Genomic DNA, 20,978 nt, shown 5'->3' with positions numbered 1-20,978 from the left:
GTCAGCGGGTGGTTCAAAGAGACAGGTTTATTTAGATTTTTTTTTTCACTGTAAAATCGAAATAAAGTGTTTTCCTCATTTGACTTGGCCATCGAGATTTCAAATGAACCCCAACTCGCCCACCTCCAGCAGAGGGCAGTGAAGTGCTGAGGGATCCATTTGTTTCTTTCAAGCCTGTTTCTTTGAAACACACAAGAAAACCAGATGCGAGCTGAAACTTGTTTATTCTGTGGTGAAAACTTTTAAAAAGGTTTTAGAGAGGAGATATAATTCCATACTGGTTAAAGGTAGCAAATACTTCATTGAAAGTAGTTAAATATGATTAAATGTTTCACGTAGACGGTTGTTTGTGACAGGTATCTTAAGACAACACCGAACCAGCTTGTCAACAAACAGGGAAGTTACCATGTCATCGAAAAAGAAAACTTCAGCCCTAAAGTTATAAGAGCATTAATTGTCCCAGACACAACTTTGTCTTTTTAAAATACAACTGTAAGTTCTTTAACGCTATCATCAGAAATTGGGGATTCAAATTATTTTCCAGAATGAGGTTTTTACATGCCAATATTTGCCTTGAATCTTTGTTTCCTTCTGTTTTTCCCCATCATAAGGAAACCAGTCAGCTGTTTAAGATTTGTCTACACACATGCAAACCCCAGAACCACTGGGGATAAGTAACAATCAGCACACTTAAATTGCTAAATCTTAATTGATCAAATATTTAAAGAACTAATGTTGTTGCCCTAACAGCTCAAAACTACAACATCCAAACAAGAAAAAGACCACGTCATTTAGTTGGAATACTTTATTCTCCCTTGAGAGATATCTGTACAGTAAAGATCAAGTGCCACTTGAATTTTTCAAGGTCATAGAAAGTACTACTGACGATGCACTGAGCAAACATTTGGACAACCAGAACAGAAAGCATCATCTTATTCAAAGCTGGAGAGGAAATTCAACACAATCTGCTTGAGTTTAGCATCAGATGCCTCAGAGATTTTGCCATCAGCCCTGCAATGAGGAAGACATTCATTATGAAACAAATAAAAAAAATACATTAAAAAAAAAACATGCTGTTGGCAAAAGCCTAAACACTTACTTGATCGCAGCCAGCAGGTCTTGATGCTGGCTAAGAATGTGCTGCAGAAAAGCCTTCTCAAACTTGGTGATCTTGCTGGGCTCCATTTTGTCCAGATGTCCCCTCACTCCAGCATAAATGACTGTCACCTGCTCTTCGATGGCCATCGGAGCTGAAAAGGAAGTCAATCGCAGAATCAGATCACCGTTCATATAATGCAGTTATTGCATTGACACCCCGTTTTCCTGCTCCTAAGATACTTACAGTACTGTCCCTGCTTCAGGAGTTCAGTCAGACGAACACCGCGGTTCAACAGCTGCTGGGTGGCAGCATCCAAGTCGGAACCGAACTGAGCAAAAGCGGCCACCTCTCGGTACTGGGCCAGCTCCAGCTTCATGGTACCAGCCACCTGATGATCGACGTGAACACAAATGTTGGCATGTTAATTGACCGCCTCCTAGACACATGTTAAATCCCACTTTTGTTTTGAAAAGGCTTGCGGATATGGGGCAGTTACTTGATTTCTTAGGTTCATCTTTGAGGTGAGTAATTTTCAACTTACACAAAGTTTGTTCAGAACTATGCAAGTATTTGTAAAAAATAAATTACAGTTATTGTTATTAAATTATATCAGATCATAAGAGTGGAACATCATTCCTCTCTGTAATGATTAACAAATCTAACCTGCTTCATGGCTCTGGTCTGGGCAGCAGATCCGACACGGGACACGGATAGACCTACATTGATGGCGGGCCGAATACCCTTGTAGAACAGCTCGGTCTCCAAGAAGATCTGAGTAAGAAAAACATTTAGTCACTTGTTTCCAGGATTTCTCATGGGATCGAATCCAACAAGTCACACGTACCTGTCCATCAGTGATGGAGATGACATTGGTTGGAATGTAGGCAGACACATCACCAGCCTGGGTCTCGATGACTGGGAGGGCAGTGAGGGAGCCTCCACCAAAGTTGTCATTCATCTTAGCAGCTCTCTCCAGCAGACGGGAATGCAAGTAAAAGACATCTCCTGGGTAAGCCTCGCGGCCAGGAGGGCGACGGAGCAGCAGTGACATCTGACGGTACGCAACAGCCTAGAACAGGAAAAAAAAAAAGTGATAATTTACCCCAAACTATTTGCAATTTACTAACAGTTGCCAATATCGCCACAAGAAGAAACCATTACCTGCTTGGACAGATCGTCATAGATGATAAGGGCATGCTTGCCGTTATCCCTGAAGTACTCGCCCATGGAACAGCCGGAGTAAGGAGCCAGGTACTGCAGAGGGGCAGCATCGGAGGCAGTGGCAGAAACCACGATGGTGTACTTCATGGCATCTGCATCGGTCAGCCTCTTCACCAGCTGAGCCACGGTGGATCTCTTCTGGCCAATAGCCACATAGATGCAATACAGCTTCTTCTTCTCATCAGTCCCATCGTTGAAGCGCTTTTGGTTGATGATCGTGTCAATGGCAATGGCAGTTTTGCTGGAGAAGACATTTCCAGGTTAAGTAAGCAAAGTTGAGGATCATTTTCACACTGGACAAAACCTATTAGCTTGAGATTAGGCTGAGGATTAAACCGTGCTTTTCATGTCAGCGTGGCGTGGAAACATTTTGAATTTGGACCTTAGTGTATCAAGTGGGATTCATTGAAAAATTATTTGATAAAGTGTAATAGCTGTTGGGAAAAAAAAATGGGCCCAAAGTCCAATGAGAACCGTTTGATTTTGCATCTAACATGAGATTATTATGTAATGTTTAAGGCGCTTGCTATGCTAAATACTGCTCTGAACTGACTGTTGCAAATAGTAGCAATGCTGGTCCTTATTGAGAATTTTCGTCGCAAGACCTTTTACTCACACGCACACGCACACACACACACACACACACGCACACGCACGCACACACGCACGCACACACACACGAGACATTAGTGTTGGATTTATTTAAGTGTAGCAACATTTTTTGGCACTTGAAGAAACTCAGACAGCTGCCAAGTGTTTCCGTTTGTTTTTTTTTTCCCTGTGAACCCCTCCTACCCGGTCTGCCTGTCTCCAATGATGAGCTCACGCTGCCCACGGCCAATGGGGACCAGACTGTCCACAGCTTTGATGCCGGTCTGCATGGGCTCCCTCACAGAGATGCGAGGGATGATACCAGGGGCCTTCAGACCCACACGTCTGCGGGTCTGGGAGCCTAGTGGTCCCTGAGGAAAGACAGGTTAGAACCTAAAATCAGACCTGCTAAGAAATCCAAACTTTCTTTTTGTTCCAACAGCAAGTGAACAGATTTACCCACATTACAAGCCTAAAAACTGAGAATCTCTCCTCTTAGTAAGAGCAATCCCAACCCTTTTTTTTCCTTAAAAGTATTGGTGTTCACGCTTCATTCAGCAATGTAATTTTGGATTTAAGTATACAATTTCTTTGACAGAGTTGTGATGACTATTTCAAAGTGATTCATGATAAATGTGATTTTAGTTGTTGGGATAAAAGCTGAGGGAGAAATACGACTACTTTTATTCAAAACAAAGGCTGAAGACATGGTGACATGAGCACAAGGTCTTTTTGTCTTATAAAGATTAATACCAGAGCCAATAGTATGTTTCAAGGTTAAGCAAGTGGATATTTTTGCAATATAAATGACAGTTTTTATCTTTTACATTGTGTTTTTGTAAGACAGATTAAACCTAATTGGTCAGAGATTTTTCATATGAATAAGATGGTGTTGAAAAACTATTTCAAATGACTTCCACAACAATAGCTTTAAATGCAACTGAGAGCAGAAAGCAGAATGACAGCGCAATTTTGCTTGTTTATTTCTTAATAGATACTAAAAGTAATAATACTTTTATTTTTTGGCTTCAGTCGTGCTGGAAATGTTTTTGCACTGTAATACCAAATTTAGGTTGATCCAATGATCATACAAGATCAAAAGTCTGCACAGGGTATATAATTTGAAGATGGGCTAATGGTTAAGCTTTTTCTTGTCTCACTTCCTATCCCATAGATCTGCAATGTGCAGCTTGATGTAAACATAAAAGTACCCCACTGGTAATCACAGAGAAAAGGCAATCCTGGAAATTTTCTGAAGTGTGCAGAGAGACTGAGTCAAAGGCACAGTATTCAGCAGGACAAATCAACTCTGGCAACACCTTCTTTTTAACTGTTTCATGAATTATGCTACAGAAAAAAAAACAAAACTCAATTGTTCTTATTCACCTTTCCATCGATGGCATTTCCCAGGGCATCAACAACACGGCCAAGAAGCTCCTCACCAACCGGCACATCGACAATAGCTCCGGTTCTCTTGACAATGTCACCCTCCTTAATCAGCTTGTCATTACCAAATACCACAACACCAACATTATCAGGCTCCAAGTTCAGAGACATGCCCTGGAAGAAAAAAGGAGAAACAGATGTGACTTTGAGACACTGAAAGAAAAAGAAAAACAACCAATCACAAATGTGAGTGACCCCTTGGAAGATGGGGCAATTTATATTTAGATATCCAAAGCAAGGTGTCTTTGAAACACATATTTTTAATTTTAATGAAATATAGAAAGACCACTATCAGTCCCTTTAAGAAAGGGTCAAAGTATAATATCATGAGACGCACCTTGAGACCAGAGGAGAACTCCACCATCTCCTCGGCCTGCACGTTCCTCAGGCCGTACACTCTGGCAATACCATCACCGATGGACAGCACACGACCAGTCTCCTCCAAGTCAGCACTAGTGTCAGCTCCCATGATCTTCTCCTCCAAGATAGAGGACACCTCGGCTGTGCCTTTAGCAGACGTAGGGTGTGTTAAACAAGGTCAACAAATTTACATTGTTTTTTTTTCTTTCTTCAGAAGACATTGTCCCCCTGGCCGACACACATTTCATACACTGACCTGTTTTCTGGAGCCATGGACGAGTGGTGTGGAGATTTTTGACTCCTACACATGCTGCAGCGACGTTCTTTGACACCTTAGAGCAGGATGAAAATCTACAGTTACTTTAAGCTTTTATTCAGTAAATGAAGATGTGGAATTGTTAGACTGACTGACCTGGGATAAAAAAAATACCTTATTGAAACCAAATGTTTGAATAACTGTAATTTATTTTATTTTTTTTATAAAGTAAAAAAAATGCCCTTGCAAATATTTCAGATACAAATTACATATAATTCTTTATTGTTGCCGGATGTTGATTCCATACGGCAAAACACAGGCATTTTGACTGGATCAGAGTGAAAAGTAAACACCATAAATAATTTTAGCCACTTCAAAATTGGCAATATATACCAATTTGCCACGTAATAAATGCTACAAATCCATGTGTAAGATAAATCATTAAAATGAGTTTCAACGTTGTTATGACAGAATGGAAATAAAATGGCAAATGCAGATATTCAAGGGGCGTTTATACACCTGTCAATTGAGAGTACCCTTCAGATCACGTATATTCCTGCAAATCTAGCGGACGCTAAACCAAAAAATGAAAAATTGCGACAACGAAACTTTCTTATCTAAAGCTAAAAATATATTAAATATCTGATTTTAAATATTCCTCTCAATGACGAATGACAAACTTTAGCACATTCGCTGCAAACACGGTTTGAGCTAGCTTTAAGAATGTGACAAACATGACCTTCATTTCTGATACCATTCGTCGTATCTAAGCCTTAGCTGATTGAAATCCAAAGGAAACCCTCATGTACAAAGCAAGAAAGACTAGATTAAGTATGCCACCGAGTAATATAATTTATAATCTTAAAAAAGTTGGCCACGTCTTAACACCAGTGTTAACGGTAAGCAGGCCGGGTGTCCTCCGAAGCTAAATGACGCCCTCATGCAGAGATCCAACATGGCTTCTTTTCTATAAAAAGAACACATTTTCGGAATGAAATCATAAAAACATTAACACAAGAAGTTCAAGTTCATCTTACAAATCCAGCCCGTCGAGGTAGAGTGCGGGCAAGAGCCGCTGCAACGCGTACTGACAGCATGTTGGTGTTCGGCGGGGTCTGTCCTGCTCCCGAGGCGGAGAGAGAAGGATGGCGGACGAAGCCGACTGGAAGAAAGGTCACACTGACCCGGAAGTACTTCGAAACTGACGACCTATATGTTTTTCCAATCAAATTATTATATTTTACTTTGTTATATTATGAATATATTAATTCATGATTAGCCATCAAGGTAATTTCTATGTGACAACGTTTTAATACAATTTTCCCTGTAAATTAATATAACGCTGGATCTTTGAGGGCTTACCCTACTTGAAGTTTCATATAATGGTGTTGGCTCAAATTCCGACTGAAATCAAATGTCAAGGGGGGTTAATATATTTTTTTTTCCCCGAGAAGAAGGTTGAATCTCTTCTATATAATCGAAATTAAACATACATTTTAAATTAAACAAATAGTATAAATTTGCTTATCAGCAATTTATTCATTAATTCTGGGTTTACGTTATTTGAAAACAAGCCTAAGTAAATGAGCAGAATTATTGTGTTGTAAAAATGTATACATGTCTGAAAAATTATAATTGTAAAAGTCCCAATCTCAGTATTCAAGATCTTAAAGAACAAGTAAGAAATTCACATTTATACATGTCTGAAAAAAATAAAATTGTAAAGGTCCTGCTCTTATTATTCAAGATTTTGTTCAAAGTGTAAGTTTAGAAAATGTCAGGCTAAATATTGGGGATTTAAAGTTGTCTAATGTAAATGTATGTGTCGGACAGATATATAGGGGATCTAGGTATGTAAACTAATCTAATAAAGTTGTCTTTTTTTTTAATTTCTACTGAAAAAGATACACAGATGGGCACCTGCACTGATGTGCCAGTGCCAGGGGCTCTCTATGAAAAGCACTTTTACTCTTTGCCGACAAACCTCTAGCGGTTGGATTAATTGCAAACCTAGGCAAAATAACAGCACACGTGCAAATACTGCTTCATCAGCCCTTGTCTTGAAAAAAGGACAGGCCACATAAAAGAAAAATCAATAATTTTTCAACCCACACAGAGCATAAATGCTGATTCTGCAGATTTCATGCATTTCATCAAAGAACAACACAGTCAATGTTTCATTGTTGAGGTAAAGGATTGATACAAAGATTGCAAAAAGATCAATACATTTATTAATCTTTTGCTGTGTGTGTGCGTGCATGTGCATACATACTGTAAATACACAATTCAGAAAATATGTATGAAATGTGTGAGGAAAACTACGAATTTTACTTTATTATCATTAAAAGTAACTATGCCCAGGTGGATTGTCTTGGAAATATTGTGACTTGAATTCACTCCACTTGAGTAAACCTTTTGAAATGTGAAAGCTGCTTTCCATTAAGCAAGTTGTTTACTCAATACATAACGTTGGACTTATGTTCAGATATTTGATCTTCTTTCCATCTTTGCCGTGTAAATAATATCTGCCATATCTGCCCAATATTACTGAAATGGTTATTTTTTAAAATAATCCTCAAGATACAAAAAAATAGCCAATCAATCACAGTACACGTTGGAGGGAGACACTGAAAAAAACTAAAGGTTTAGAGTAAATATATATAAATTAATAGAAATTAAAAAAAAGATCAAATAGAATTAAAACAGCATTCATATTTGTGAACTTTCTCTGCAACTCTTCTTCCCTGTAGTAATTAATTTTACATACAGGGGCGCTCGTTTCAGAAAAAAGCCGGAAGTGGCGCATGTAACTCTGCGGACGGCGGACGGGTGATGGAGACATTTTAAAATAAATACAGCTAACTGCTAAATGCTAAAAGGGCTCGCATAGGTGCGAGCGCACTGCGCCAAAAGACGTCCAGATTGTTTCAAGTTTTTAATAAGTAAAATAATCAGCTAATCATTTATGTATCGTAAATCAGAGAGGGAGCAAATTACTGAAAATGCTGAAAAGTCCGACACTGGGAAAAGAAGAGAATAATTAGCGCAGCGGTAAGTTGCAACTCGCGCAGCCGAATGCTAAGTTAGCTATCCGCTTTTGACTGAGATGACGTTAGCTTTTAGCTACATTATACTGTGTGTTACGCCTCTGGGTGGCTAGATACAGTTTCCATTTTTAGGCTCTTGCAACGCAGCTGTCCCGCATCCTCAATATATTTCCATGACTTGCCGCCCTGTGCTCGCCAAGTTTGCCGAGTGTAAGGTTATGAACGAGGCCAGCTTGAGTACGCATACCATTTTAGCCTTTGCTAGCAGTAGAGACAAGAGTCGTACGTCAAAGTCCTTCAGTCAGGCACCCACAAACGACCCGCAGGTCACACAAACTGACCAGTCATTCTCCACTTGCATCTACTTTTTCCTAATACGGACATATCTTTAAAATCAATGTTAAAATAATCGTTGTTTTTTTTCCCTCACATAACAGCGTTAGTTACTTGCTAACTACATAGTGTCGGTTAAAATTCTTCATCCAACATTTGTTAAATTGCATGCTGTTTCTACGCTAGCATAGTCGTGGTTTATATTGAAAAGCAAACAAAATTGTTAAATATTTGAGGGCCTTTGCTAGAAGTCAAGTCACCAACAGAGGTAACTTTTCATTATTACAGAAGTGGCCACAAAGAGAAATATTGTACTTTATAGCTTGCACTATCATGGGACTTCTGGGTGAAACTGTCGTCTATATTATCTTGAACCAACTTGATTGTTTGCAGACTGTGCTTGGAAGTAGTAATAATAGCATGAACTCCAAGGTGTTTATTACCACCTTTAATACATTATTATATTTTATGAATTACATAGCTGCATTTATGTTACAACCTCAGATACAGTATGTGACATTCTGCACGCCTTTTAGATGCCCAGATTTAGACTATGGATTGGAATGAAAGATATCTTGTTTCTCTCTCTCTCTCTCTCTCTCAGGTGAGTGCCTTGTCAGGCACATAGGTCCAATTTTGTTGGACCACTGGACTTTGGGCTGAACTAGCATGAAGATGGCTGATTCAGAGAAAGCAGAAGAATTTTTGGATGAAGAGTGCCCTTTGGAGTGCCTTGATGAAGCACAATCAGCCTCAGCATCTGTTCAGGGAGAGCACGATGAACATCTTAAAACAGAAACAACCACAAGTACCAGCTCACCACCTAGGGAAAAGGAGGCAGAGAGTCCCTTGCATACAGAGGGTGAGCAGAGTATCCTCTCCATGCCATGCCTGATGAAGGAGCTCCACAGAGACTCCCCAGAGTCGCAACATGCCTCTACAGGGAGTGACAAACCTGTCTCTCGTCATATATATGAGAGTGATTCCTCAAACCCCTGCATGCTTTCCCCCTCATCCAGTGGCCACCTCGCTGATTCAGACACACTCTCCTCAGGGGAAGAATGTCCTGCTCCCGCTGCTGGGGAAGAGGAAGAAGTCAGTATGGATGCCACAGAGGATCCTGGCCAGGCAGCTGGAAAGCAAATATCTACCACAGCAGTAGCAGGGAGGAAGTCTCGGCGGTCACGCTCTGAGAGCGAGATGCCTCCGAATGCAATGGCCGCAAAGAAAAACCGCTGCCAGCCAACTGTAGTGGCAGCAGGTGGGCAGGAGAAGCAAACTAACGGCAAGCCTGCAAAAACAAAAGGTCACCGGAGCCAGAAACACAAGGAGCGCATGCGTTTGCTGAGGCAAAAACGAGAGGCAGCAGCACGAAAGAAGTACAACCTGCTGCAGGACAGCAGTACAAGTGACAGCGAGCTCACATGTGACTCCAGCACCAGTTCCTCTGAGGATGAGGATGACGAAACTTCAGGAGGTAGCAAGACAATCAAGACAGATATTCCAGGTAAAATCCATAGCTCACAAAACACATCTACAGGATAGTACTATTCCCACTGTCAAGACTTCACATTAGCACCACAGTAAACCGTGGCAGCCACTTAGATAGTATCATCCAATTTTAAACATGGTCACATAGTAAAAGACAGACTTTTGTGAAAAAGGCAAGGTCAGCATCAACAGCTGAACAACTAGACTGCATGATTTTCAAACCCAAATCAGAGTTCATCCACAACACATAAAGAAATCTAGTGAAACCATGTCATGAGGCCACAGTAAACCTTCATAGTATCAGATTAATCCTCGCACTGCTTTGTTTCTTTTTTTTTCCAGTCATGCCATATATAGTTGTTTTCCCGCTCATCACCTATATTCTTTCATCTTGTCTGTTTAAAGTATCTGTCTAGAAGTGCTGGTGCCCAGTCACTTGTAGTACGTTTTTTGTTGGTATTTTTAACCATTTGCATGCCATGGCAGTCTGAACATCCTTCAAATCATGAAATTAAATAAACTTGTCTTCATCTCACCTATATTGTAGGTTACATTCCAGAGATTGAACCGTATATATCCTGAGCCCTCGCTGTAAATAGACAATGGTGTGTGATCTTTGTGTGTTAGACGAAGTTACAAGACTCTTTATTTCCGACAGCTCACTGGGCTGCTAGCAAAAGTGTAGCGTAGTCATTTATTGTGCCTTTTTATAATGCTCAGCAGTCAGTTATCCTTGATCTTTTTTGTTTTTACACTGGGGGTTGTAGTGAATAATTTGCTCTTTATGATCCCTTAAAAATCTTTTTTAAGATGTGCTATTTATCCTCCTTCACTTTGGCTGACATTAAAGGAGATGAAGATTTTTAGAATTGCAAACAGGTGATTATATATTCAGTGAGGAATTTCTCTGAAGGTCTGAAAGAGCCAGAAATGTCTTGTACATATTATGCTATTGATCAATACATTCTTTTTTTGGGGTGGGGGGTCTTCTCAACTAAAATGTCTAGATTGATTTAAAATATGCATAAGCTCTTTATAAACTGCCTTAAGTAAAAGTAGTCGCTAAGCAAAATGGCTTAATAAGTCTTGTTATTGTCATTTACATTTATCATTGACATTTGAACATACTCAAAGTACATGTAATTTATTTCAAAGCATGAAACTATTGTCTGTAATAACCCAGCTAGTACTGGTCAATAATATCATAGAGACATCAAATAATGGGGGACCATCTAGGTTCACTGTGCTTTGACGTCAGATACAATCAGATACAAATTCCGTCAGTAGTGTTGAGGTGTTGAATAAAATAAGGGAAAAATATTTAAAACATTTCGTCGAGACATTGTAATACAACTTTATTCAACAAATCAGTATCAAGTGCTGATCAGAGTAGGTTTTGGAGTTGGTCCTGGCACTGAATTCAACGCTGTAAAAACGTAGCCTGGCAGTAAGGTGAATCTGTCAGGCTCATATTTCATGTCACTCTACCAGTCCCCCGGTCCCCTTCATTTAAATATCTAATGGTTTGTGAATACCAGGACAACTGTAACTTCTTATTTTGAATGGGGTAGGTTTGATATTAGGATCGGTAAACAACTACCAATTAGTGGGAATATCCAGTGACGCATCAGACATTCCCGAAGGCTTTTTGTAAACACAAGATGGCGGCTTAAGGTTGTGGCTAGAGTGACCAAGACTGCATGTTTCCTTGAACAGGTGAACAAAAACTCAGTAAGTTTTCAGTGTAAAGAAGGATAAGCTAGCTGAACATTGACAGCGTTTGTTGGCAGCATGCTATTCCGTCACATTTTTTCATGTCTGAGCACAAATTAGCACATTCTGTTCCTCTGACTGCCTGTTTCGTCAAAAGTTCTTTCACAGATTAGTTGTTTCGTCAAGTGTTCTTTAACTCCGGTTGTCGGTCTGGTGAATTGTGTCCACACCTCTATTTGCTACGAAGCTTTTGCTAACACTCAGTGGAAATCTAAAATGAACTGAAGGGACCCAGACTAAGTAACTTTGACAGTTTGGACTCACAATGCCAGGCTAGTCCAAACCATAATCGGAGTCTTTGGCGGTCTACCGGGTTGAACATATATATTACATATTCATTATAACTATACATTTTTAAAATATCAGAGTACAGGTTTGCTGTGCTAGTAAAGAGAGGTCAAATAAAGGCAGGTTCAGACTTATCTGATCACTGACATTACGGGCTACATTTCAGCCCCGTGTTTGTTTCTTTAGATTATTTGGGTGTTTATTGCTCAGGTCGCTTGTCTTAGTTCCCCACCCATTACGACTGGTGAGCTGGTATTTGCATTCTCAGACTTTTTGTTGAGGAAGTCATGTTTTTTTACTAGCCTGGTCTTTTCTCTTCCACTCATGGTTGTTGAGCTTTCTTTTGTCTAAAAGAAGCTATAGTTCTGGTATGTCAATGTTTTGTTGAAATAATTGTGATTGGGTGGTAGTTGTTTTTTTTTTTTTGTTTGTTTTGTTTTTTTTCCTTGCCAGATTTGTTTTAGCCTGTACTAACCCTGCCTCAATTGCAAGGATCATAGAGATCTTAACAGAGAAATATTTGAAGCTATTGAATCATGCTTTTTCAAGCTCTAGACTGCTGTGTTTACCTCAAAATCTCACCAGTTAATATATTTTCCAAGCCACAGACAGTAATTCAGCCGCCAGAGACATCAATTATCTTTCTATAGGGAACTGTAGAACAGGAAATTCTTTCAACCATTTTTTTTTTCTACATCCAGCACACAGTTCTGAGTGCTACAACTGCATGATGTAGTCCATCAGCATGAAAGAGTCGAACTGCACGTAACCAAAAAACAAACTCATTTTCTCTTTACTCAAAGTCCACCTCCGAAGCATGAACGTGCAACTGTATTTTCTTATGGCTTGGCCTCAATGTCTTTAAAGCTGGCTTCAGACGTGCATCGGAGAGATCCAGAGTGGGCGCCCACATTCATGGGCTGCTGGACACCGGTTCGTGGGACAGGAACGGCATCAGCAGTGTTCTGGAGGAGGCCATGACACGAATAGCTGTGATGCAGCGTCAGACAGAGGAGCGCTTCCGCATCTGGATGGAAAAGCTCGCACACCTCGACTCGGACAACGACTCGTCCAAACGTTCAAGCGATGCCCTAGAGGGGCAGCAGCATCCATCCCATGGACTGCGATCTTCCCCGCCCAGTTCCTTTTTACCCTCCTCAGAGTCTGCAGAGACTATGGCTGCCTACATGTTGGCACGAGAGAACAACAGTCTCACCAACACACCAATAAACAACAACAACATCCTACCTGAAGTGGTCACGCAGAATGGAAATCTAGGCGTTCCAGACCCCGGTCTCTTGAATGTCTAGTTTCCACTCCTAATTCACTCAGCCCAGATTCTCACTTTGGCCGACAAAGTGGCGAACTGTGTGAAGAGAAACCATGGCGATTGGGCTTAGCTAAATGATGCAATGTCAATAAATAGATAAACCATCAACTGCAACAGGGCCTGAGCTGGTCATCTGGATAGGCTCAGTACAGGTCTGAGGTCTTGCTGGCTGTCTGCTGGTACTGAATCACTGTGAGATTTGACTTTGTAAATATTTCAACTTTACAGCACCTGTGACTCGGACATGGGGCATTTCTCAGTACGTTGAGTCAGGGCTCTTATTGTATTGCTTACTGTATGGCTCTTTTTTTTTTTTTTCAGTTTTTATTTTATTTTTGTCACCAGCTGTACCCACCCTTGCGTATAAATACACACCGCCACAGAAGTTGATTATGTCATTCGTATAGAATGTGCATCTCAGCAGCTGGATAGCCATCAGTACAATACTAGGTGGGTGCTGCTACGTAATAGCATGTGCCTTGTCATTCTGAATTTGCATTGGGAATGATAGAGCGTCATATTTCTTTAGGAATCAGGTTCAACACAAAACATTCTTCTGAACTACGTTTGCACTTTGCTTGTAAATGGTTCGGGATTTTAAACTCTTGTTGCAGCCTTTTACTTTGGTGGCATAGCTTTACTAACGTAAAATTTTAAACCTAGATTTACCTACAAATGTAACCGCAATATACTAACCCCCAGGATCTCTTGCTTTTGAAAATTGTTTTACCTAATTAGATGAGATGTGTTTACATTTTTATGGTTGACCGTTCTGTTACATTTGCTGCTACCGCTGCCATTTGTGCAGAAACAAACTAGTGAAGGAGAACTGGTTCCTAATGTGTGTATTAAGTTGTCTATGTATAGTTGATGGACATCAGGCAAGGCATGGGTTCTCTGTTGTGGCTATTTAGCTGCAGAGTCAAGCGCCTTAAATCTTAAATGATATTTTTTTAATTTGCGCTTGTTCGGCAGCTTGACCTGCACCCTCACAGACCATCGTGTGTTTTGCAGCTCGACCAGAACTGACTGAATTCCAGACCCAAAAACTGTAAAGCTGCAGAGGCGGCGCATGGTGTTTGGCGATTACCTAGACAGACTTGTCTGAAGTGGCCTCGAACTCCACGGTCTTTGAGGCGGAAACCTTCTTCCCGCCTTCTCAGCAAAACCTTTTATGATGTAGAACACAGCTCTAAACACTAACACCATCAATTATAGACCTCAGTGATGAAATCTGAAAATATTTATGGTTGCGATGTGAAGGGGTTCATTTTCTGTATGTGTATTTGTAACCCCGTGGCTTTCAATTTTACAAGAAGTCGAACACATATTTTCCCCACCTGTTTGCATGTGTTTATATATAGAAAGTGCAAAGCTACATTAGATTTTTTTTTTTTTTTTCTTCTCAGCAGCATGTGTGCTAATTATAGCTCCACTTATAAATGGTGACTGGCGGAACATTTTATGTGTTTCTTCTCAGCTTAGTGGTTTTGTTTCAAAGTGTGTGAGTATTGGTGTTTTGTTTGTTTTTGTTTTTTTTTCAATTTTTTTTATGGTGCATCATTTGCCATTTTATCAATAATGTGCATTCAGTATCTCCTTTCCTCTTTTTTTTTTTTTTTTTTTTTTTGTTTTTTCTTTTTCCCAACCTGAGATAACCTTTACACCATTTTGTTTTGTCTGCGCAGTACTGGAGCCTTGTGCATTCAATCACAAACTGCCTGCATCTAAAAGAACTAAGGACAGTCCGTTGTTTACCAAAGAGACTATCCTAGTTTACATTATTCGTTTTTCTACCCTTATTACCTGGCCTTTTACACTGGCAAGTGCTCTGTTTCTCTGGTAACCCTGGTACCTGCTTATTTCAGCTCAATCAACTATTCATGGGCAACGTTCTCTCATAGTACATGCTGTCCAAATGAAGCCCCTCCGTACACACCCACACATGTCTGGTGTGCTGTGTGTGCGTGCACGCGTGCCTGTCTGCCTGCATGCGTGTGTCTTCCAGACACTCCTTTTACAGGGTTGAACAAAGATACATGTTCCCACTCTTTCACAGGCCTTTTTTTTTCTTCCCCGCTTTCTTTATCGCACTCCCATTTCTTTCACTAAGTAAGATTACTTTGATGTGCTTTTGTAATGACTGTATTCTAGTGTAGTTTTTATGTGAATGGCTGTTATTTTAAAAGCAATAAATGGTGAGAAAAAACTTTTTTTTTTTTTTTGGTAAAAGGCTTATTCATACGATGCACACACAACCGCAAAAGACGAAAACTTCACTTGAGGTCCACCTAAGAGGTTGCGCTTTATGCCAGAGCTTGAAAAGTCAAATTAAAAATACTAGAATGTGTTCTTTTATGGATGATACGACCGTAAGCGATCGAGAAAACCGGGCAGATGCCTTGCATTTATTTCCAGTGCTGATGCGAGAGACATTCGCAATGCAGTCTCAGCTTCGGAGTCCACCTATTGCAAAGGCATGGTTTGAATAATGAAGTGTTTTCTTTGTTTTCTGCAGACGGGCCTCCAGTAGTGGGTCACTATGATATTTCAGACACAGATTCTAACGAGGAGAGTATGAATGTGGAGACAGTCCGACCCACGGTGATAAAGCATGAGCTAAAAACACACAGAGGCCAGGATATACCAACTCACTCTGGGTGTATAAAAGCTCTTGGCTCTATTTCAGGTCAGTTACAAAATCAAAATTGATCATTTATACTCCTCTCGGCGCAGGCAGGAATTTTAGCGGCATGGGTGTCATCAATAAGCAATGGGCTTTCCGGGGAGACGGTCTTATTGTTCTCAGCAAGAGGCCTTTGAAATAGGGCTTCACTCTGCTGCTTTCGCTTTGGTGCCGTAAACATCTTTCTTCCATCTTTCAAGACTAAAGTGTGCGCGTCTTATGACTGACTGACTAACTGGCGAGGCATGAAAATCAAAATTTTGTCGGACGTGTCACTCCATGCCATCCAGTAAACTTTGAGGCACAAGTGTCAGATTCATCATTGTTTTTGTTCTCGTGTATGTGTGTGTGTGTGTGTGTGTGTCAAAGCAGCTGCAGCCATTGTGTGTCACCAAGGCCCGAAGCTCTCTGGTGCTCTGGCGCCGCTCACAATGTGTGACTGTGCTCCTCTTTTACTTGTTTCAGGCCAAGTTGAGGCAGAGCTGTCACACAAGGAAAGTTCTCAACACAAGGGCCAGATTAACATTGCCTCCTCAGACAGCGAGGTGGAAATAGTGGGAGTGCAAGAAAAAGCACGGTAAAGATAGCCGGCCAGCGGAGAAACATGTTCACGAAGTCAATCAAGCAAGGGTTATAAGCTGTTGAATGATTTCTTGTTTTGTTTTTGTCCTCTCCGAGCAGATGTGCCCATCCGTGTGGGGGAGTGATAAAGAGTTTGTCCTCCTGGAAGGAGAACTCAGTGGACCAGTTAAACAGCACAAATCAGCCACAGCTCTGGACTACCGTTTCCCCTCAGCCCAACTGGGTGTCCCCTCCGGAAGTAGTGGACCTCACGCTGGACGAGGACACCGGACACAAATACCTTCTTTAAACACCTTGTATACCGAGTACCCCCCGATTTCCTCCCCTCACTCATCCCTCTCGCCTCGCCTCGCCTCCACGTCAGGGCTGAAATCCTTCCCTAGAGTAACGGCCTCACGCGTAACTACTCATGGATTCTTCCTGCTCGAGAGCACTGTTTGTTTTTAAATTACTGTTAAACAATCGTGTCTCAAAGCCATTCTGTTGATGTGATTCCCTTAACTTGACTCCTCAGCTATTAATATAGTTGTGATAAAATGGCACAGCACTTGGAGTGCAGGTGGAAATGTACAAAAAAGAGTGGTTTAACTGTTAATTATAGCAATATCCTCCCTCCTGATACCTCAGTTACCCCTCCATAATGGTTGGTCATTTTGTGTTGTGTGCTTGCAAGCTGTACAGTGAAAAATTAAAAAATTGCTGCTTGAGAGCAGGTCAGTATCGCAAAACCTTTTTGTATCGACCTGCTTCACTACAGACTTAAGGCATATTTTCTGACTGTGTTCTGCATTTTAATCTGCAGTCAAGACAAAACGGCAGCTGGTACACTCTGTGTTGTACAGTCGACCATTGACGCATAAGTTCGCTAAATGTCAACAGTCAATTCAGTTCTAAAAAGTCTCACCACTGGTTTAGCATTGTTTTCAAAATCGCAGATTTTATTTATTACGTGGATTCACCAAATCTGAAATCCTGGGATGACACTGATGTCTAAAATTCAGATGTGGCTGATAACCATTGCAGAAACAAAGTCCTATTTATTAGCAAAGAGTACTAAAGTTTTCTTTTCATGCTGAATAATCTCACAATGACCGAGCGCAGCAGACGGAATTCGGATGTCGCTCTGCGTCACTTTTTCGAGCGACCGAGTTGGAAGTGTTGAAATCCTCATTTTAAATACTGCCTCTCAAAGAGTCACAGGAAACCGTCTCACAAAACGCATATTCGCTGACCTTTGTTAGAGGCCGTAAAATACTCTCATATGACCAACCTTTTCATTTTAATTTGAAAACAGACTACACACGTGTCCAGCTGTGTGGTCTCAAATCTTTAAATGCATTTCTACCAATGAACTTTCTGGTTCACTGTCAATACTAAGGATGTGCTACTTATTGGAGAATGGTCAATCAGTGAATGTATGACTGCAGTGCGGACTTAGCTGCATGCTTATCCAGAGTGAATGCAAACTCTTTTGAACCTCTGGGGACCCCTTTATAAAAACAAAGGAAATGTATCTTCCATAAAATACTGCAAAGCAAGATGTCCTGAATGCCTTGAAATGTGCACTATTTTCTTTTGAAATCATGTAAAGCGTATTCTTTTACCTTAGAAACAGTGGATTTTGCTATCTGAACAATAAATATTTTAGTAATAGATGTGAATTTAGCATACATTAAAAAAAAAAAAAAAAGAAGAAGAAAAGGTGGTGATTGTGCCCAAACGAGAGGCGCCGAGAGAAGAGACACTATAAGAACTGTTCCAACCCATATTCTTGGGGTCTGCCTGCTTTCTTTCCCTGTGGTCTTACTTCTGTTCTCATGCAGTACTACTGGTAGATTTTTATTGATAATCCAACTTCACAAACTGTTGACACCATATAAGGTATGATATAAGTGATGCATCTGAAACACGGAATCATTCTACTTAACTTATGCTGGTCACTGAAAGGGAAAATCCTGAATAGAAATTGCTAAACCAAAGTCCAAATAGAAATTTTGATTTCTTCCCCGATTTGAATTTTCGTTCCTTGCCTGTTCCGTTTCAATTTGCTTCAGAAGTGATTTTTCTCTTTTTTTATTTGGAAGTCTTTGCGTATGTTGATACCGAGGTTACAATACTTGTGTTTTGAAGTCAAGATACAGTAGGGTTTTGTTTTTTTTTGTTTTTTTTTAAAGCTTGGGGGATTTTTGTTTGTTGTTGTTTTTTTGCCATTCGCCATTTCTTTACCCTTTGCTCAGCTATCATAATGGCAGTTGTTTTAACAGACTTCCTCTGCTTCTAATGTTATTAAGGATTTTATTGAACTGTAAATCAAGACATTGCTCATGTCTTTTTAGAGATAGACATCTGGTAGAAAATAATAGGGCGGTGTTGCGCAGTTATGGATGCACATAGCATGTTGGTTTTATCTTAAACCTCACATCTTGATATTATCCTCATTGCCGGTCTTTTAGCCCCACTTCTCTGTTTTTATTTTGTTTTTGTTTTTTTTTTTTATTTTAATTTTAATGTCAGTATTTTAAATTAAAAAGTGTTTATTTTGTTGCTTCTGCATACCTTCCTTGAACTTATGTCTGTAGAACAAAAACTATTTTAAAAAGAAATAAATAGAGCATTATTTAACAAGTTTTGTACAGTCATTCCTCATTGTTGCAAGACACGCATTCTGACTGATAGCAGAGTTATATAAGGATCTCACCTCATTGACTGCAAAGCAATGACCGCGTTTCTACTTACACCGCAGAGTGATGTAAAGAATAGCAATGCATTGCACATCTTTTACATTTTCTACAGTGCAGAGCAAAGATCACCCTAATTTTGTAATTCATCAAAATGTCATTCGTGCACTGATTTTCAAGGGTAGACTAGCTGAGCGATTTGAGCCGAGTCTCCTTCAACTGTCACATTAAAACTTGCGTATAGTAATTTTCAAGTCATTTATGGAACAGATGGGACAAATGGTTGAAAAGCAATCTTGAAACAACCACATTAAAAGAACGTCGATTCGGTAGGCGCACCGTCTGAACACCCCAGATACAACTTCCATGTTGCATTCTTTTCCCCTGTGGCCAAACAGTCTAGACAACAGCCTCACTGTGAACAATACAACCTAACCCTCAACAACAAAAGTGGCACGCCAGGTCAGAGGTCGCGCTGTGACACCTGCCACTAGGGGGACATATGGAGTTCACATGAAGAGGACAATGAGCGAGTAGAGCAATGCGCTCTGCAGGGCCTTTTTCCTCGAACCAAAGGCCTTTCGCCATTTCTTTTCACCCTCAGGGCAGAGCATCAGCTGTATGCTAATTTTTATGGGGCACCAGTGAATGTGCTCCCTCACTTTCAAAGTTTGGTCTGGATGGTGCACTTCAGGATTTTTGACAGCAAAGTTGTTAACGTGAGCTCTAACCGCAACACGATATTCCGTGTCCCTGTCGAGCTCTGCTCCAATCGACACACCGAGTTGCACCGGAAATCATCTGCAATCATTCAAAGTGCAGGCAAATTGTAATATTTAGATGAGATAAAATCTGCTTTGGCTAACTGCTAATGTTATTTATTGAAAATGAATTATGAGTGTTCACTTAAATATGGTAAAAATGGCTGTATGTATTTGCCAAATATCATTGTGAGATCAAAATGTATTTAAGCGTAACGGCATGGCTGCTGGCAAGCCGTGATGATTTGTGAGAAATCAAAAAAGCTTCACCCATCATTCAATGTAAATTACATTTTCTTACAAATCGAACTCGGCAGTAGCTATTTTTACCATGTTTGATATCGTTAGATGGTGGGATATCAGCATTTAAAGTCGACGGCCGGATATTTGTGAGCAAATCAAAATGATTTGAGATCCGCATTAATTGTGTGAGGCTCTTTGTGTTTCTTAAAGCGTTGGACGGTGGGAACTGGAAGACAAGGACATATGGGACTAAGGGTTTTGTGGAACCACCCCCCCACACCCAATGCCCATCTGTTCCCCTCCCCTAAGGCTTAAAAACTTAAGGCAGAGTTGAGACACAGATCTCTGCTGTTCAAGAAAATAGTCCAACATATGCTTACGAAGCTGACGTTCCCCCTCCCAAAAAATTACCATTTTTTTTAATTCTCCTGTATCCGTTTTTTTTTTTTTTTTTTTTTTTTTTTGACAAAGCTCTGAAAAACCTCGCGACCACTTCGTACCAAGCCATTCCGATTGAACCGTGTTGGAATTTAAAATAAGGATTACATGAAACGACATCAAACTCTGAGAGAGTTGGTTCCATTGAACTTATTCAATTCTTTTTAAAGCAGAAAGGGTCTGAAACTGATGGGGAAAAAAAAATGCTTCAATGTCCACTGACTGAATATCTCCTTGTAAAAATTTGATCGCTTACCTGGCAGATTTCTGCAAGCGTAACTGGTCTGCAAAAATGATGAAGGAAGAATTCAATTTGAGTTCTTCCTTCATCATGAATGGGAGTAAAAAAAAACAA

General features: G+C 40.3%; 2 protein-coding genes across 5 annotated transcripts; one reads left to right on the top strand and one right to left on the bottom strand.

Moving 5' to 3' along the window:
• Window positions 1–790: 790 nt before the first annotated feature.
• atp5f1a (ATP synthase F1 subunit alpha) lies at window positions 791–6,146 on the bottom strand. The gene is made up of 11 exons (XM_086151920.1): window positions 6,011–6,146; window positions 4,974–5,049; window positions 4,695–4,864; window positions 4,298–4,471; window positions 3,116–3,282; window positions 2,261–2,561; window positions 1,944–2,168; window positions 1,763–1,870; window positions 1,343–1,487; window positions 1,100–1,250; window positions 791–1,011 (listed from the first exon to the last, which is right to left on the bottom strand). Exons 1-11 carry the CDS (start codon window positions 6,068–6,070, stop codon window positions 933–935), a joined length of 1,656 nt encoding a protein of 551 aa, XP_086008046.1. The 5' UTR covers window positions 6,071–6,146; the 3' UTR covers window positions 791–932.
• A 1,638-nt stretch (window positions 6,147–7,784) lies between these two features.
• Window positions 7,785–19,131, top strand: ark2n (arkadia (rnf111) N-terminal like PKA signaling regulator 2n). 4 transcript variants are annotated; one of them, XM_086151919.1, is made up of 6 exons: window positions 7,787–8,024; window positions 8,958–9,215; window positions 9,408–9,860; window positions 15,754–15,924; window positions 16,387–16,498; window positions 16,603–19,131. In XM_086151919.1, exons 2-6 carry the CDS (start codon window positions 9,023–9,025, stop codon window positions 16,790–16,792), a joined length of 1,119 nt encoding a protein of 372 aa, XP_086008045.1. In that variant the 5' UTR covers window positions 7,787–8,024; window positions 8,958–9,022; the 3' UTR covers window positions 16,793–19,131. The 4 variants fall into 4 exon arrangements, with proteins under 4 accessions (XP_086008042.1, XP_086008045.1, XP_086008041.1 ...); XM_086151915.1 differs by having other exon boundaries at window positions 7,788–8,024; window positions 8,958–9,860; XM_086151918.1 differs by lacking the exon at window positions 15,754–15,924 and having other exon boundaries at window positions 7,789–8,024; window positions 8,958–9,860.
• Window positions 19,132–20,978: the final 1,847 nt, after the last annotated feature.

Source organism: Fistularia commersonii, chromosome 9, assembly GCF_037954325.1.
Source record: "Fistularia commersonii isolate RoL2024-O1a breed Wild chromosome 9, RoL_Fcom_v1.0, whole genome shotgun sequence".
Lineage (NCBI taxonomy): Eukaryota > Metazoa > Chordata > Actinopteri > Syngnathiformes > Fistulariidae > Fistularia > Fistularia commersonii.
Note: the sequence above shows the minus strand (reverse complement) of the source record. Positions and strands in the feature narration are given on the sequence as shown.

Coding starts and splice junctions, on each gene's coding strand:
- atp5f1a (XM_086151920.1), bottom strand. CDS start 6,070: ATGCTGTCAGTACGCGTTGCAGCGGCTCTTGCCCGCACTCTACCTCGA. Junction 4,865..4,973: donor TCCATGGCTCCAGAAAACAG/GTCAGTGTATGA, acceptor CGTCTGCTAAAG/GCACAGCCGAGGTGTCCTCT. Junction 1,012..1,099: donor GACCTGCTGGCTGCGATCAA/GTAAGTGTTTAG, acceptor TCCTCATTGCAG/GGCTGATGGCAAAATCTCTG.
- ark2n (XM_086151915.1), top strand. CDS start 9,023: ATGAAGATGGCTGATTCAGAGAAAGCAGAAGAATTTTTGGATGAAGAG. Junction 15,925..16,386: donor AGCTCTTGGCTCTATTTCAG/GTCAGTTACAAA, acceptor TACTTGTTTCAG/GCCAAGTTGAGGCAGAGCTG. Junction 16,499..16,602: donor GGAGTGCAAGAAAAAGCACG/GTAAAGATAGCC, acceptor CTCTCCGAGCAG/ATGTGCCCATCCGTGTGGGG.